Source organism: Cicer arietinum, chromosome 1 (genome assembly GCF_000331145.2).
Source record: "Cicer arietinum cultivar CDC Frontier isolate Library 1 chromosome 1, Cicar.CDCFrontier_v2.0, whole genome shotgun sequence".
NCBI lineage: Eukaryota > Viridiplantae > Streptophyta > Magnoliopsida > Fabales > Fabaceae > Cicer > Cicer arietinum.
Genome location: NC_021160.2, coordinates 5,746,188 through 5,765,026, shown reverse-complemented (window position 1 = coordinate 5,765,026; position 18,839 = coordinate 5,746,188). Strand labels below are relative to the sequence as shown.

Sequence of the window (18,839 nt, the reverse complement as noted above, 5' to 3'; positions counted from 1 at the left end):
CTCTCTCTCTCTATATATATATATATATATATATATATATATATATATATATATATCCATGCATGTCTATGTGTTGAGGAAGTTTGTGAGTTTTGTTAATTAAAGTGCATGGTTTTTTAAATGAATTAAATTAAATTGAAGCTGATGATAATAACATAAGATCTGCTTTATCTTTCCAACTTTAAAAAAAAAATTCTTAATTAATTATTAGTATTGCTTAATGATATTTTATTTTTGAAGCTAGGTAAAATTTAGTTTCGTTGCATATTTATAAGTGAGTTTGAAATACTACCAAATATGCCCTTAAATTCAAAATGTATCTTTTCTGATAAAAAGGGTAGATGGTGATGTGTGTAGTACATATTTTTGTTTTCTTGGTGTTGGTGCATTGAAGGAACTGAACTATATTGGTATCTTGTTAATTCGTCGTTTCTGGTTTCATTCATCTGGTTGTTTTTATTGGAAATATAAGAGTTGCATCACCATCACGTAGTTTATCTAAGTACTTTCCCCATTTGATTATGTTTCAGAAACTCTCAGGTTTCGATGCCTTTTTTGTTGTGTTTTTTAATTATAATAATAACTATTATTAGTTAAGATTCTACTTGAATGAAATGAATCCAAAGATTAGAGGTGAGAGGAAAAGGAATTTAGGTTTTGTAAATAGCCAATGGATTAGGGTTTCTTCTGCACTTGTTTCAAGGTTTGCAGTTACACAAGTTTGTTTCTAAATTGGAATTTGAATGCTAAATGGAGATTCTGTAGTACAGTAGCTAGCTGCAAAGAGGTCAAGTATATTTCTTTTCTTTTGGACAAATGAAGAGTGGATTTTATGAAATAAAATTCCCAAGTCAATTGGATTTTCCCTTAATACTAATACTCCGAAATTAAATATAAACAACAATATTAGTTGAAAAGTTGATGTATCTAGATTAAATTTTTTACTAGATACATTAATCTCTTTTGCTTATATTTTATTTCAAAGTAGTATGGTTTAATTATCAACAAGAGAGAAAGAGAAAGAGAAAGTGAGCATTATATATCAAATTTTAGTCTTACATCTTAAAGCTAATAGGGTAGTTGATCCTTATGCTACAAGAGGCTTTTATATTTTGGATGATCATGTGATGACTCCTTTATCAAAGGCAATCTTGGGGTTTAGATCCCAAACTGTTGCACCATGCAATGTGAGTAATAGCCGTTGAGAGAGAAATTAGTCATTGCTCATATATTGTTTCTTTGTCGAGACCGATCAACATATGTTGTTACAACAGTCTTAATTTCTCTATGATAGTTGTTAATTAGCAATTTGATCATTTGTTCCTATCTTTTTAATTAAAATTAAGTTCAATTTTACCACTTGGTAGAGTGAACATGTGCATTGTCATGTGAATGCAATTCATATAGTAGTTGTAGGGAGTCAGAGACATTTGATATGGTGGGGCACAGGTTCAAATCCATGATCCTCCACTTCTTCACAATTAGTGTGTGAGTTTTGCTCCCAGATTTTTTAAGAAAACAAAAAAGAGTAAACATGTGCATATCCAAAGATGAGAATAGTATACATTGTTTGTATCAATCATGCCCTTTTGAAATATAAGTTTGATTAGTCACATGAAAAGAGATTATGTTATAATGAGTTAGTTTCTTTTTGGGACTCAAGCTATGATTTGTTATTTCGACCTTAAGAATAATGATGAATATTAGTTTTTCCTAGTTACTTTTTCTCAAGGTTCCGTGTACACACATGACACAACTCCCTATAATTGGAATATTTAGAATATTTCCTTAATTTGTACTATAATTTCTTAAACAGTGTAGTTATATGTGTTGTCATCATTCTGCATTTATTTGTGTCTGCAGGTGAAGATGCATGTTTTAATAATGCTTGTTAGAATCATGTATGTGTGTTTAATAGAATATATTATAAATAAATAAAAAAAATTGTTTGCTTGTCCTTAACTGAAAATGGATAAACACTGTCATGCTTTTATCTATGTTGCTTTTCCACCACAAGTAATAATGCTTGTGCTATATATATAAACTGTCAAATCTATATGCTGAATGAAGGTTACAATTGAATTTGATGAACATCAATAATTTTGGTCAAACTTTGCTGCTAATGACTATGATGAAAATAAGTAAGAACTTTATTGCATAATGCCCTGGATATTAACATGACCAAGCTTTTAGTGAATCATTGTTTTTCAAGCATCCAACTATGTATGTCTAAAAGAAGTAGTAGTAGTAGTAACTTTAATTTCAACATATTGATTTCCAAAGTTTACAACAGCCTCTTGTAAGCAATTCAATGTTGTCCATCTTTATGTTCATGTTCCCACCTATTTTTGTAGTTCATATTGGTTTTTCAATTATTGAAGTCTACTTGTAGTAATGTACTATCTTGCCCTTCAAAACATAACATTGCAATAATTTTTTTTTAAAATAGTTGTCAACTGCTTATTTTTTTATGCCTTTGATGTTTTTATTTTGTTAAAATCTCTTATTTTGAATCTTTAGTTTTGCTTCTAACTCAACCCAAAATTTGTAAGGTTAGGGGTTTCCGTTTTTTTCTTGTTAAGCTGTGATATTTTTCTTGTTAAGCTGTAATATTTTTCTTGCATTTTGGTTATTAATTAAAGTGTCACTAATGACTATTTACAATTGTCTATAAGTGGATTTGAACTTTGTTCCTTGAATTACAAATTCAAGTTTTTACCACTTAGCTGATACATTTTAGACATTCCTAGGCAGTATTGAATTATCCTCTAGGTTTGACTAGGGCTGTATTCCGAACACGTTTCCCTCCACAAGTAATGTTGGTGAAGTATACCTTCACGAGGAAGTGGAATAAACTTTTTTTAATCTTTAACTTTGTGTTCTTTGAAGGAAAAGGAGTGTGTCCATTATCTCATGGCTTAGATGCATGGAGCTAGCCTTGGGAATGAATAATGTTTAGATAATGGGTTCTCCCAGCTCTTTATCCTATGCACCAGTTTATGTGCTAATTTTTCATGTGCTGAAATAATTATTTTCCAATGATTGAAGGTTGTACTGTTAGTTATCCTTTATTTTTTTTAATCATATATTCACCCTTGTGCTACTTTCAGCTGGCTGAAATTTTACTGGCACAAATAATTAAGAAAGTATTCATTGACTGTATTGATTTACTAGTTAGTTGTAAATTCTTGAAGGAGTCCAATTTTTAATTACTTCTACTCACTTTTGGAATTTAGAGGTGTATTTCGGAAGCTTTTGATAAGGGTGAGAGAAGAAACTACCGGTGAAATTTTGGCACAAATCCAATTAGTTGATTGTTTATGAATGTTTATAATGAATGTTTATGAGTATTACATTTTTAATATTGAGTGTATTACAACAATAGAGATTGGATTTAAAGAATTTTTCAAAATCCACCAAAATTTCCAATGCCATTTTTGAGTTCCTCCAAATTAGGGGATTTTGGACTATGAAGAAAAATAAATCCCAAAGCCCTTCCCTACTGAAGCCTTGAATTATTTTTACTTTATCCTTCTTTATTTCCGAAGCCTTTCCCTCCCTTCCTTAATACCTTAGTATTTGCATCATCCGATGAGGGGTTTTGTTGGTTTCTACACTTCCCCTAATGGGATTACATGTTGAAATAACTTGTCCGCATTGGGTGAGTGTTAGATTTATTGACTCTAAATTTTAGTTTCTATATAAGTTTGTTTTCTATACAAATTTAATTGTTGACTAGATTTGTTAGAATAAGGGTGTGAGTGATTGTCCTACATTGTCTATAAATGGGCTAAATGTTCATATATTTATATATAAGAGTGGTAATCTATATTTCCATTCCAAAGTTTTAGAGCGAAATATAGTGTCTCAAACACTTGTTGGTGATCTCGGTGCTACCTCGGCTCCCCAGTAAAATTGTATTTACTGGTAGTAACTATTATTGGTTATAAAAACTGGTGTCACATTGGTTAGAAATATTGCACAAATACATGCTTTTAGTGGTTAATTATATTTTGAATGATGATGATTAAATTGATTGATATGATGATTAGGTTGTAATGAAGGTGGAGGAGATAGGAATGGATCATCTGAAGAAGATGTTGATCTATACAACATGATAGATCCTCAGGCAGAAGACAGGGAATTAAAGGGTCAACTATTGAGAAAGTACAGTGGATATTTGGGGAGTCTGAAGCAAGAATTCATGAAGAAGAGGAAAAAAGGAAAACTACCAAAAGAAGCAAGGCAGCAATTACTTGAATGGTGGAGCAGACATTACAAATGGCCTTACCCTTCTGTATGTACTCTCTACCCTCATTGCTACTTTTGGATTATTATATCGCTAAATTACTAATTAAATTTTGTTTTCTTGTGTATTTATGAATAACAGGAATCACAGAAGCTGGCACTTGCAGAGTCAACAGGTTTGGATCAAAAGCAAATAAACAACTGGTTTATTAATCAAAGGAAAAGGCACTGGAAGCCTTCCGAGGATATGCAGTTTGTTGTGATGGATCCAAGTCATCCACATTATTACATGGATAATGTTCTCACCAATCCATTTTCCATGGATCTTCCTAACACCATGCTCTAGATATTATTAATTACATTATTACACCTCCCTGCTTCTGGTTAACTCTCCCTCTTAATTAACTATGTGTTGTATGGCATTCATATGTCACTTCGAAGTTAATTAATTATAAAACCTTATAATATTATATATTCATATTAATTATTAATATATATTAATGTTTAAAAAAAATTAATTAAGCATGTTGTATCATTATTAGATTTCAATACCATATCCATATGTCTACGCAGCTGGTTTTTAGATTGTTCTCATGAATAATATAAATTAAATTTCCAATTTAAATTTCAAATTTATCAATAGTATCTTCTGATATATCATACTATGCGACATTTCCAAAATAAAACTAAGCAACGAATTAGTTTTGAGAATCTGAGTTCAAGTTGTAATTGAAATTGGTTGTATTTTATGCTTGTTGGAAATTATTTTCTGATCTAAATTTGCATCATGTATGTCTTCGATTAAATCTAAATTTATATTAATACGAAATTAATAGCAAAATGAAATATTCGTGGACTCAAAATTCTAAATCCAACGTCTTGCTAAAGTAGTTGTCAAATCTCTACACCTTATAATTCGACTTCCATAAATTCACTTAAATCTAATTGCACTCATGACACTTTTAAAAAGTTTCATATTTTCTTTCACTCGACAAAACAAATAATTATTTATGGAATATAAGATACGTATCTGAAATTTCAATTATTGAAAATGTGTTACAGAAATTTTAAAATTGACTTTTTATGGAATTTCAGAAATTGCAATTTTAGATTTTTGTTATGTAAAATTACTTTGCGAACATTTTGAAAATTGTGATTTTTCATGTGTTCCAGAAAAGTTTGTGTGAATGAATAATTCAAATTCTTTTTATTTAGGTACGTTTGTTTAAGATTAAAAAAAAAATTATTTTTATAATATTTTATTTTTTTATTATAATAGTTTTTTTAAAAAAGTAAAAAGTAATTTAAATATAGTTTATCTTAAAATATAATTATAAGTATTTAGTTTATTTTCTATAATTTTTTTGGATCATAAAGTTTCAAAAAATAATTAAAATGAAAATCTATTTTGAGAATTTTTTCATAAAAATCAATTTTTAACTATAAATTTTAAAAAAATGTGACTTTTATCATGTAAATATATTTAATAATAAATATTTCAATTATTGAATGTTAAAATTATTTTTTTAATTGTTAAAATTAATATAAAATCAAAATCACTTTTTTTTTAAATCTTAAATAATCAGACTGTCGTTGAATGTGAAATGAATAGTTTGAATTAAAATGACAGAATAAAAAGTGTGTTAGATTAAAATTTTAAAATCTGATTTGGACAAATTTTTTTTTTTTTGAACATTTTAAAAGATTATGTCGGAATCGACCAACATAATTTTCAAAAATATTTCCGTCAAAATTTCGTAATTTGAATTTTAATAGATTTACAATAGCAAGATTTTTTATATTTTGAAGTATTTTACTGATTTATAAGATTTTAAAGTATTATGTAAAATTTTACACAATAATAAAAATTACAAAAGTGAATTAAAAAATAATAAAAAACTTCTAAATCTTTTTATAGCGAAATAAAATTTAAAGTTTGAATAAAGAAAAATAATAATTATAATGTGTTAGAGTATGAAGTTAAATATTCTAGAGGGCCGATTGTAACCTAAGCCCATATAAGCCCAGTAGCGAGGGCTTTGTTTTTGTTGAGCTCACCACCAACTTCGATGGACATGGTACTCGCATAATAGAATCCAACACGAAGAAACAAAGTTCAGATTCTTAGTCTTATGTTGATGCCGCAACTAACTCAAGCTTTTAATCATTACTATTAGCTATACCTCTGCGTTCTGTTCCCGGTAATCCTTCTACTTCATATCGTTTTGCGAATTGCTATGGGACACTGTAACAGCGAAAATTGCCTTGAGTTTTTATGTTGCTTACAATGTGTTCGATGAAATGTCTTCCTCAACTCTTTCATTTATTTTGCATTGGATTTCATTACATGCTTCATTATATGCGGCACTTCATCTAATTTCACATTTGACCATTGTTTGTTGCTCGAACTTGGAATGGGCAGTTATATATATTAACTTGCTTTCCAATTGAATTGTAGATTGTTTGCTCAGTTATGGCGGCTTTGATCTCAAAAAGGTTACTACGTTCTTATGGGTCATTGCATTCACTAGGACGACGGCGTTTTGATTCTCCTATTACTGGGTTTAATTCGCTTCATAAATCACATGGTGAGGTTCTTTTTGCCTTAAATTTGTTTTTTTTTTATCTTCTTTGATGTTTTTTAGCTTTTATCAATCTTTATGTGTACTTTTTTGTTTCCTAACGCAGATATATGCAGCGGTTTATCTGGGGAGAGAGTGATTTCATCACAACGTGTCTTGGTACATTATCACATTGCTATTACATTTAATTTTTGTTCTATTTTTGTAACTTCTTTAAGAATGAATATTTAACCATTGCAGCTCTCTCTTATGCTGGTTGTTGTGATTATTGTTTATTAAAGTGGTATGGTGTATTTAAATGTAGACCGGATCAATGATCCGACGGTTTTGTACTTCGATTTTAACTCCCGGGAACGATGAAGGTGCAATTCCATCTGACTTATTGTCCAAAAAGCCTCTGGCAACATCTGAACGTGATATAGGTATGAAGATTAGTCAGAAGCATTTTGTAGTACGCATTGCTCCATCATACTTTGCCTGATGCAAGCTTTCTCCAATGATCGTCTACAATGCACTTCTTTGTATATCATTACATGTCAGAACTTACTGTATTTTTTTTCTAAGAACCATTTTGTACCTAAGGTTTGACATGATTCATGCATTGTGCCCTGTAACTCAGATCTTAATATCTTATATATTGATAATGATATGCTTCTGCTCTGGAATAGAAGGAATTTGTGGCCAGCGTTTAATTTGAGGTCTTCCACCATAGTGGCATAGTCATATATTGGATTTAAAAAAAAATTCTAGTATCTTGTGTTTGTTAGCTTGTGCTTTCACTAGTTCTTGCTGAATGTTTTTGTGCTCCTACCTTTTTTTAGATAATGCATCTACCCCTTTCAAAATGAGAACAAAACAGATATTTTATATTTTAGCCCGTATTTACAAATCAAAGTTTTGAGTACACCTTTGATAATGTTTCCTGTTTATTTCACTATCTACCATCTATCATGGCAATTTATCTAGTCTTGTTTGTGGCATGAATTTATACTGTTTTAATAAGATCCAAGTATGTTATTATTAATGTGGCTCATCATGCTGTAGGGCTTTGTCAGGATCTTGTAATTCCAGTTACCAACTTTCATAACGAAGACAAGGGCTTTCTGGTTTTAGCTGGAGATGTTTTCGATTTGCCTATTCGGAAGGATATTATTCATCGTGTTGTTAGGTGGCAGCTTGCAAAACGCCAACAGGTATTGACTGCATAATGTTTTCGAATCATTGGACTGGGACATGTAATCCAGAGGAAATGCTAGAAATCCTAGGCTACATTAATCCGTATATAGGCCTAAAAGTTTTTTGGGTGCATTCAATTGTTGAATGGTGGAAATATTTTTTTTTTCACTTTCATCATTCTGAATTGCACTATGATTGTTTGTGAGAAGGGAGTGGAATAGTGGGTTGGAATAGTGAACACACACTTAGATTTTGGACACTAACTATGGTTTGTCATGTCTGATCTGATGTCTAAGGATGAAATGTTTCAATTGATGTTTTATCATTTATTGCGTTAAACCCCTTGATAATATTTTATGTGTTCATAGGAACTTAGTTTCACTATTAGAGAAATGGAAGACTAGGTCGTTACATTATAATAGAATTATGGAATACTTTGACAACAGTTATTAGTGAAAAATTACATGATGGAGAGACTCCAACTCTCCGACCCCACCCAATGCCTCTGTACACAATTCTACCTGCATTGCGTCTTTTCTTCCCTGTGCATTTGACATTATCTTTAACTTAATTAGCTCATTTCTCAATCTTCTCTCCCTTGCTGCCACATGTCAAGGAAGTCACTATAACAAAATACTGCATACAATATCATAGCCTCTAGTATATGTGGGCATGATCAATATATAATGGCATTGGATGTATAATTGATCTATTAGTATGGATCCACATTGTCAGCTATGAAATTTTTGCTTTGGAATGTTAATTGTTTGCTCATTGGTTTTGCCAACAGGGAACTCACTCGACAAAAACTATTAGTGAGGTCAGTGGGACTGGGAGAAAGCCTTGGAATCAAAAAGGGCTTGGTAGGGCAAGGCAGGGTACATTGCGTGGGCCTCATGTACGGAACATTCTTTAAACGAAATCCAGCCTATATTTATTCTTCCTTTATTCACAGTTACTCCTACTCCCATTTGGCAATGGAAATTAATAAATTTAATTAATGACAACAGTTCAGGGGTGGTGCCACGAAGCACGGTCCTAAACCTCGAAGCCATGCCTTCAAACTCAATAAGAAGGTTCGGCGACTAGGACTAAAGATTGCTTTGTCAGCTCGCGCCGCAGAAGGAAAGGCAAATCTCTTCCTCTAACCTTGTCTTTGTCCTTGCCTTCTTTCTATAAAATTAAATAAATAGAAAAGACATGTCTAAATTATTATGTCTGTTGCATGTGTGTACATTCTTGCTTATACACAATATAGTGATTTTTAACTACAGAAAATTTCATTTCTAAAATGTATAATTATATTGTTCAATGGTTTAGCAGCCAAACTGGCAAGATACACAATATTCTTATTTCTTGTAGGGGATTCTTTGGTAATATGTCTTGTAGGGGATTCTTATTTCTTACTCCTTTTTTGGCTATAAATTTTTATAATTTAAGGTTATTTGTTTCATATATTTATAAAAATAACCAATGTGGTCTGTTCTTCTAAAGAACCAACTCATTTCTAGAGACATAAATAGACTGCAATGTCTTCACAGAATTGTTGTTGAGATTTGGGATAATTGAAGTAGGAACAAAAATAATTGGGGTTTTAGAGTAAATCATTATAGCAGCTGATTGCAAAGTCCTAAGGAGCGCATTTATACTAGTTTAACTGTACTGCACTATTCCCTGTCCAAAGTGCATGCCCCCTCTAAGCTCTGTCAGAGCTCTAAAGTATGGTCAGTAAAGGGTGACATGCTAGTCACATGACTATTTAATACAGTACAACCATGTATCTAAACATAATGAGAATCAAGAAAAAAACTCCACAAAGAAAAGGGCAATGCTAATGCTCCTGCACTTCAGCTGTCTTTATTTGCTTTCTTTTTATGAGTTTAATGATAATTTTGGGTATCTGTTATCCCTATCCTTATATCATATTCTACAGTTTGCATTACCAAAATGTCTTGTTGCAATTCTGGTAGAGTATATGGTGCTCTTTTGATTTATTTCATCCAATAATTATCTTTTTATACTATTTGCAATTCTTTTGTCATGTATTTTATTCTTGCATTATATGTTAAATAAGAGTTTGTGTTTGTCTTGTGTAACACTGGTATCTGACGCATTGTTTTGTACAGCTTCTTGTGTTCGAGGATCTGGAGGTTCCCACACATAAAACCAAAACTATTGTGAATTATTTCAATCAAATGGAGGACACCAAGAAACTTCTGATCGTAGATGGCGGCCCCATAAATGAAAAGTTGAAGTTAGCTACACAAAATCTGCATTATGTTAATGTACTTCCAGCCATTGTAAGTACCAGTTTTACCCAAGTTGCTTCTATAATAGTTCACATGGAAGTGATAATTATAACTATGCAGTAGATATCTTTTAGAGTTTATAGTGTGTTTCCAAGAGTCCATGCATTTCTAACAATAACTGTAAGTCTTATACTAGTTGGTATCAATAATCAATTAACACCATGGAGCATTTGAGCTCCATCAAGAAACCAATGTTGAAGTAAAACCATTTAGTCGAACAAGGTCATTTAAATTATTTAGGAGTTTCCACCATCTTCTCCTCAATTATATATGTACTTAATTTTCTTCCAGATATTTTCATTCGTAATATTATATATGTACTCATCCAATAGAGCGTTTTCATCATATCTGCTTGTTTTTTGGCTCCTATTGGCACTAAACTTCACCGCCGTAACAACATTGTTGTCTTATAATGATCTAATGGAATCTTCTTATTGAGTTTGATAGTGTTAGAAACCCAAGAATTGATTGAAAAGAATATGCTATTTTTATTGAAAGATATAGAAAAGATAAAAGAATATGCATTGGGTTTCCCCTTCACAGTAGAGTCACTACTCTATTCACTAAACTTTACAAATATTCAATAATGATCTCTATCCTTGTATTTCCCTATTTATACAAATATTCTCTAACTAATCAAATAACTATTTTTTCTAACTAATGCTCCTTATCCTATATGTTTACGAACTCCTCTTTTCTCACATCATATCCTAACTTATCCTATCTCCGACCAGAAAGTGTAACTTAAGAGTAGAAATTATGATTGAAGATCCCTCCATTTGTTTGAGTGACATCTTCATCAGCCTCTCTTACACTTTATAAAATGGACCTAAAATAGTTAAATTGTACAACTTGCATTATGATGTTATAATCCCGCTTTTTCGCCTTAGGAACATCCCTAACTCATGTCTTACTAAACTCATGTTATATACTGTTTCTTGCTCCCACTAAAATTACTCCATTGAAAAACTGTTAATTCAAAAGCTCCTTTGATAAAATTATTTAGAATTTACTTATTTTGTTGACTATATCACCCACAAGAATTAGGTAGTGAGGCTCAAACACTTGGATGAGCAAAATAAGTACATGCAATACTAAGGTAAATAGATACAAACTCAAAGTGAATCCTTGGTTCAAACATGTGATTTATAGGGAATCTTCTTTTACACCTCCAATAAGTTTGCCCAATAGTCACTGTCCCATCTTATGTATCCTTTATTCCTCGAGTATTTAACACATTACAGACACTTTTTTCTATATCAATGAAGACCATGTGCTGAATATTTGGTTTCTTTCAGTTTGCAATAGGTATATAATTATAGCCACCATGGTTGACCTCTTTGACATGTTTTTGTAGGGCTTAAATGTCTACAGTATTTTGTTGCACGACACTTTGGTTATGTCCAAAGATGCAGTGAACAGAATTGTTGAGCGCATGCACACTCCAATAAAGCAATGAGGCAGTAACTGCTTTACTCCGCTACATTTACTCAGAATTATGAGTAGTATCCTGTGTCTGCATTTCTGTGACACAGTGATCCAATGATAATATTTTGCAAGAGGTTTCTGATAAATTCATACATGCAAAGAAAGTTGTAATTTTTATGGTGTTCAAGATTAGAACTTAGGAATTGGATGGTGGAATTTTAATGCTTAAGTGATTAGGTTTGTTATGGTTTCCAATGGTATCTCATTTTTCAGCAAATGCATAGGATCTGTTTAACCAGCATGTCATTTCCATCCTCTATTCATAGATTTAACAAATTATTTCCGTTGGTTTTATTTATTTATTATATCATATGACGTGCAAGCATTTTGGAGGTTAAAGTAGGAAATGGAAATCATTTGTTGTTTAGGAGATAAAAATAAAAGATGCTGATTATGAAATTAGGTCTCTTACATAGATTTTATGTCGTCAGTCTTATAATTAAAGCACAAGTCATATAATTTTAAAATTTCAACTGAAAATAATTTATCTTTAGAATTTGAGGGGAAAGAATGTTTAGTTTTATGTAGAGGAAGAAGGAATACTTTTCCTTCTCGATTAAAATTATTTATATTTTATACCTAAAACATCACAGTACTGAAAAAAGTATCGAAGTTATCTAAACTTTTTAGAGTAAATGTAAACAGGGTCAGGACGATATATGTACACATAAGCACACACTAAACACACTAACATACTAAATTTGTTTGCCTAAGCTGTGTGAAAAATTGTAGGGTTAAATACGAAGTAGGTTGGTTTAATTGGAATTTGTACATTTTTATGAAAAAGATAAATTTTGTACATAGAATTTTAACATTGCAGAATTACTTCAAAGATGAATTATCTTACAGTAAAATCTTAGGACTTTTCATGTGAAAAGTTTGTAATAGTTTTTCATAATATGAAGTGAATTGAATTTTATTAAAATTTGTAAATGCTTGTAAAAAGTTAAATGAGTACAATATTTTCACGTCACAGTCATTGTTTACCGGATACATTAGAGATGTAGTTATTGGCCTATTGAGACAAGGATGTGAATTTCATATTCTGAAGCTACCCCACTAATCAAACAGCATTTTTTTATTCAATCAACTAGTAGCTCATGTTGGATAGCACATGTGTGAGCTGGTCAGATATTGTTTTAAGTATAAACTAGATACTAATATACTTGCTTATTGATCAGAGAAATATATACTTTAAAATGACTGATTGGAGTGTCATCTAACTGTGTCCATGCAATACAACACAACTCCCAATTATAAAGAAAGAATATAAAGTTGATTTGATAACTAAAATAGAAGAATTAAGGTGGTCCGGAATTCAATTTACACCTCAAATATAATATTAATAAATTAACAGTTAAGATATTAACATTGACATTTTAAAAAAAACAAAAATCCCAACTAATTAAAATATATGTTCACATATTACTTGTAAGTTCTTTTTCGTAAGCTCTTTTCGAAATATAAACCATGATGTGACATTAAAAAAAAAACATCTTTGAATGATACAAAACCATATACTTACAATCCATTATAAGAAACCAAAACATAATATTCCTATTCACTATATAAAAAGGTTAAAAAAATAATAAATCTAAAACAAAAAAAAATAGTATTTTCAAAAAATCAAAAGCATATATTTTCAAAAATAATTCAAGTATCATGCAGAAGAAAGAAAAATAATGTTACTAAAAATGAATGGAAAACGCCAAAACAAAGTCTCTGATTGGTAAGTGAGAACAGCTAGCTACAAAGAAGAAAAGACACCTGATATTATGCACTCACTGCCATAATAATCCAAATCATCACAAATAGCAACCACTCCAGTGTTTGCCAATAAAGCCTTAGCTCATAAAGTTGCTTTATAAAATTTAAAAAAAAAATGTATTACTCTCATCAATATGAGAATGGCTTTAATAAAATTACATTATATTGCACCATGACTAGTTAAATATACAGTTTATTTTCCAAAGTATTTGATGGTGTGTGAAAAATTCCAACACACATAATTACAAATATCTTGAATGTTTGGTACATTTTCACAAACTTCTACTCTTTCCTGTGTCCTATATTTTTTTTTTAAGCCGAATAAATTCATCACTTTACACAAAATTGTAAAAAAGAGTTAAGAGGCACAAACTTTTAAAATGACATGTCCATGGCCTCATGGTCTGGAGTCTTGTAACCAAAACCATATTCATCACTTGGTCTCCTTTTAACCACACTTGCTCTTTGCACCAACCGCACCAATGCTTGCACCACCTCAGACATCGGTGGTCGAAATTCCGGTTCCGGCTGTAAACAATTAAAATTATTGAGAATCATATTTTCAAGTATATGAAGGCAACTCAGATAATCAAATATATTGTTTAATATTGCAAATTATGAGATATTAAATTTTAATATTTGGTTTAGGGTAGGTGAGGTGAGGTAGCTTTTGCACCATGACCAAGTGCATTAGCAAAAAAGCCAAACTAGAATAGAGACACAAAGGCCTAGATGGACTAAGTTCCAAGGCAGTAAGCAGGTAATAAAATAAGTTGGCAGCCCTTATGTTTGTTTTGATATTGCATCATTTGAAAAGTTTTACGTCCCTGAAGTTGTAGTCCAATGGTCTGGGTTGGCCCGGGCCGCTGAAGGGTTTTCCCCATCCCCTAACAAATTACTAACCACTAACATTTCTCTATCCAAATAAAAAGGAGAAAAAAATGAAATTTTTTACCTGAACACAGAGGGCAATGATATCAGCAAAGCGAGACAGCGACTTCGCAGGATACATGCCATTCAAACAAGGATCAACCATTTTGGACAAGGCATCTATATCATGAAGCTGTGGAGTAGCCCATCTCACAAGTGACTGTTCAGATCTAACTCTTGAACTAAAGTTCACAAAAATTAGAGTTGGATGTAAGAAGCCATACAGAAAAGATAGATAATAATCAAACGAAAACATTAAAATCATCGTCTCCACAGATCAATCTCCATACACTCACCTGTCAAGTGGCTTCCGACCAGTTAAAAGTTCAAGCATAACCACCCCAAAGCTGTAAACATCGCTTTTTACAGTGTATACTCCTGATAATGCAAACTCAGGAGCACTGTAACCAAAGGAACCGACCATCTGAGTTGATACCTGTTAAACTCAAAGTAAATTATTTAATCTATGTATTGTGCTAAGAAAAGATACTAATACCATGTGCAGCAATACATGAAGGAAAGAGAAACATATTTCACCAACCTGTCGCTCAGTGTTTGGTGTCAGAGCAGCTAAGCCACAGTCGGACAGGTGAGGATTGAGTTCCTCATCGAGTAATATATTTGCTGATTTGAAATTTCTATGTACAACAGACGGCAAGCAAACTTCATGCAAGTACCTGATAAACAAATCATGTGAATGTAGTTCGACTTTATTTTATCTTTTGTTATAGAAATAGATCTATAAGCGCGCCTAAGACTGGATGCAATAAGCTAAGCTCACCCGACAAAGCTAAAACAATAAAATTTGGGGAAAAGGACAGGGGCTGGGTATAATACGTACTCTAAGGCCCGGGCTGTGCCAAGAGCTATGCGTACACGGGCATTCCAAGGTAAAGCTTTACTGCTATCTTCAGCAAAATGGAGCATGTCGTGCAGATTTCCATTTCCAATATATTCATAAATTAGAAGCCGCTGGCCATGTTCTGCACAATATCCAGCCAACGTAACAACATTTGGATGCCGCAAGCGTGACATATTCGAAATAGCTTCAAGAAAATTGTCTTCCTCTTGTAAGGACAGTGCTGCGTTGTCAATCTTTTTAACGGCCATTATCTAAACAAAAGGAAAAGCGGGCACTGTTAGAATTTTTTTTTGTGTATTAGGGAATACTTATTTTCTCGAGTTTGAATTTGTAAGGAAATAAAAATTTAACAAAATAATAGAAGAAGAAAATGAAGAGATAAACGGAGAGTAGAGAGATACTTGTAAAAACGCTTGTTAAGTACCAAACTATTAGCATAATGAGTAAAAATTCCCAATCTAATAGTATGAAAGTGGATAACAAATGCAACATTAAAATTTAAAAGGTTACCTTCCCATTTGAGAATTCAGCCTTGTAAACTCGACCAAGAGAACCTTCGCCTATAATAAATTCTTGACTGAAGCTATTTGTTGCACTCTGGAGAGAAGCGACTGTGTACGATGTCGAAGTAATAGGAGACCTCATCTGCTTTACAGATCCGCTTTTAACAGACATCCTATCCATTGTCACGTTTTCTACAGGAGGACGAGGTTTGAGATCGGTAACAGCAGCAACACTTTTCACTCTCTGCTCTTGCATCTGAGGAGTAACTGCAAGTACAAACCCAAAAGCAAAAGCTAAACTTGTAAGGATGAATATATGTCGTCCTTAAACTTAAAACAGTAAATCCCATATTGACACACAAGTACTCCACAAAGATTAGAACAAATTAGCATATATTCAATATTATACTAAGTTTGACAAAGAAACTAAACTACATAATCATATGATATATTTGGAAACAAAAACGCTATAGAAACGGAGTTCACCATTAATAATTCCGGGAGGAAGGCTGCCACTAGAAGTTCTTGCACCCTTTTCCTTTGCTTTTAGCTTTCGGATACAGAATACAAGAGCAACTAAGATAATAGAAACCACCAACGCTGAACCTAAAACAATCCCTACAATGGCGCCAGTTGACGTTCCCTTACTACCATCAGAATTTTGACCATCAGAACCCTGTGTTTTAGTATGCGAACCAGACCCGGAGTGATGATTACTTTTATGAGATCCACTTGGTGGAGGTAAAGAAGATGCTGGTGGCGGAGGAGGGGAAGGGCCATTATCAAAAGAATTCCCATCATATCTAATATGTATTTGGAAGAGTCGCATTAACCACACTGTTGAAGTTATGCATTAAAAAAAATTGGCATTTTGAAAAATTTATAAATACTTACATGAAATTATGGATAGAACTAAGCTCATGCGGTATCCATCCACTGAAGTTATTGTTTGCAACATTTCTGAAAATTATAGAGCAAAATAAGAATGTGACACGCAGAAAATTCAAGGTCTAAAGGGTGAAGAACTTACAAAGTATCCAAAGGCAAACCGACAAGAACACTAAGAGAGCCAGTCAACTGGTTCTTCTGCAAGAAACTGCAAAAGAAGTTTTGAAAAGCATTAAAAGTTGAATTTACTAAAAAAATTCTACCAAATCATCAAATAAAATATCATTGGACATACAGAGAAGAGAGATTGGACAGTGAACCAAATGAAGGAGGAAGATCCCCCGAAAAGTTATTAAATGATAGATCCCTGCATCATTCAAAATGAAGGCAAACATTCATCAAATAAAATCATTTGTGAAGTTTAAGAATATTAGCCGATAAAAGTATCAAATATTTCACTAGTTCCTATGAAGCACCGACACAGACACCATTTCTTAGACATTGGTGATAATTTGAGAAAATAGAAGTGATTGTATGTAATAGCAAGTGTTAGTGTTGTGTCGTTGTCAAACATTATGCTTTCAATTTGAAGTGTCGGTGCTACATAGACTAGTTCCAAAGACTACAGTATATAAAGTCTATAGAATTATACAGATTTGGTATGAAACTCTTCTTCTCATTCTTGTTCAGTGCTAAACATAAAAAAGTACAAAATTTGGTTAACCATGGCCAAAAACAGTACAATATGCATTCTTTTCTTAGTCAGAAAACTATGAACTTGAACTAAAGAATCTATGTAAGATATCTTACAGGGTACTAAGATGGGAATGATTAGCAAAAACGTCGCCGATTGACAGGGAGAGTGCATTATTGCTCACATTCCTGAAAACCACATGGAAATAGAGTAAGAGTGGCTCCAATGAATGACCAAACTTAATATTATGAAATAATGAAATTGTACATATCCAGTAGCAACTTACAGATAGTTGAGTGAAACCATGGCAGAAAAAGAATAAGGAAGATTTCCAGTTAAGTTATTTCTTGCAAGATTTCTGATTGCCACAATTGAAGAATAAAATAATATTACAGATAAAGCATCAAAATAATATTGACCACGAAACGAAAAGAGCAAGTAATAAATTGTATGTGATATTATTAATATTACATACAGGCTTGTAAGATTTGGTGGCAACTGATAGGGAATTGTATCATGGATCTTGTTGTCACTTAAGTCACTATAAAGTTAAAAACACAACAGAAAAATAGAAAATTAAAAACCAATCATAATGATAATAAATAGTATAACACAAAATCCTGGATTAGAATTATCTCACAGATTTCTGAGTGACATAAGGTCTGAAAGCAAGTATCCAAGAGTTCCATCAAGTCCTAAACCAGAGAGATCACTAACCAGCATAACAAATAAATTAATTTTTTTCAACCATAAACACACTTTTAAAATAAAGTTGTGAATGAAGATTCATGATTGAGAATGCCATACATGGAAACAACAGCTGAACCCTCACAATTTATCCCTTTCCATGACTCTCCACATGGATCACCATCAACAATTTTCCAACCGGTTAGTTTAGTAGGACTATTCAAAGCATTGTACATGACCATGAGAGCTTGAACTGTAACAATAAAGATAAAAAATTACTTCAGTCAATAAACTAAAGACCATATTTTTTTGTCTGAAAAAGCATCAACTCGTAACTTCATATATTTGCAATATTCCACTAAACAAAATCAAACCCTTCAAAAATCAATGCATTTATCAGATCATATTAACTTAAAAATCTCATATTTTTGGCATGTCAAATCATCAATATAAAATAAAATAAAAAGTCCAGTTTTTTTCTTTCATTCACTGCATTTCCTCACAAACCAAACAAAGTTTCCCAAGCAGGACGAAAAATCAAATAAAGGGTCATCATGGATTCAAATTGAAACAACAGCCCACAATGCAAAATCCAAACTTTCCATCAAAACACTGATCAAATCAATCAAACACAAAGTGATCAAACCAAAAAGGCAAGAAAGAAAAAAAGGAATACCATCAGAAGGGTCAGTGTTGGAAAGGGAA

The 18,839-nt window shown here is 32.0% G+C and overlaps 3 protein-coding genes across 4 annotated transcripts in view; 2 read left to right on the top strand and 1 right to left on the bottom strand.

Annotated features, from left to right (window-relative positions):
• Positions 1-4,726, top strand: part of LOC101512241 (homeobox protein SBH1) — a 6,528-nt gene extending 1,802 nt beyond the window's left edge. The window contains exons 3-4 of the mRNA XM_004486133.4: positions 4,053-4,297; positions 4,391-4,726. Of these exons, the coding sequence (XP_004486190.1) occupies positions 4,053-4,297; positions 4,391-4,594 (449 nt within the window). The 3' untranslated portion in view covers positions 4,595-4,726. The remainder of the gene's footprint in view (positions 1-4,052; positions 4,298-4,390) is intronic.
• A 1,581-nt stretch (positions 4,727-6,307) lies between these two features.
• On the top strand, positions 6,308-12,086 carry LOC101511909 (uncharacterized). Of its 2 annotated transcripts, none has more exons than XM_004486132.4 (9): positions 6,308-6,449; positions 6,707-6,836; positions 6,937-6,989; positions 7,135-7,252; positions 7,875-8,023; positions 8,797-8,904; positions 9,017-9,136; positions 10,133-10,306; positions 11,673-12,086. In XM_004486132.4, exons 2-9 carry the CDS (start codon positions 6,722-6,724, stop codon positions 11,772-11,774), a joined length of 939 nt encoding a protein of 312 aa, XP_004486189.1. In that variant the 5' UTR covers positions 6,308-6,449; positions 6,707-6,721; the 3' UTR covers positions 11,775-12,086. The 2 variants fall into 2 exon arrangements, with proteins under 2 accessions (XP_004486189.1, XP_027187291.1); XM_027331490.2 differs by lacking the exon at positions 6,308-6,449 and adding an exon at positions 6,465-6,551.
• Positions 12,087-13,705: 1,619 nt separating this feature from the next.
• On the bottom strand, positions 13,706-18,833 carry LOC101511580 (protein STRUBBELIG-RECEPTOR FAMILY 8). Its single transcript, XM_004486131.4, has 16 exons — positions 18,811-18,833; positions 18,255-18,387; positions 18,088-18,159; positions 17,923-17,988; positions 17,734-17,805; positions 17,564-17,635; positions 17,049-17,120; positions 16,896-16,961; positions 16,760-16,825; positions 16,352-16,668; positions 15,873-16,132; positions 15,342-15,613; positions 15,042-15,177; positions 14,797-14,936; positions 14,526-14,682; positions 13,706-14,098 (listed from the first exon to the last, which is right to left on the bottom strand). The coding sequence occupies exons 2-16, from the start codon at positions 18,374-18,376 to the stop codon at positions 13,946-13,948; spliced, it is 2,043 nt and encodes a 680-aa protein (XP_004486188.3). The 5' UTR covers positions 18,377-18,387; positions 18,811-18,833; the 3' UTR covers positions 13,706-13,945.
• Positions 18,834-18,839: the final 6 nt, after the last annotated feature.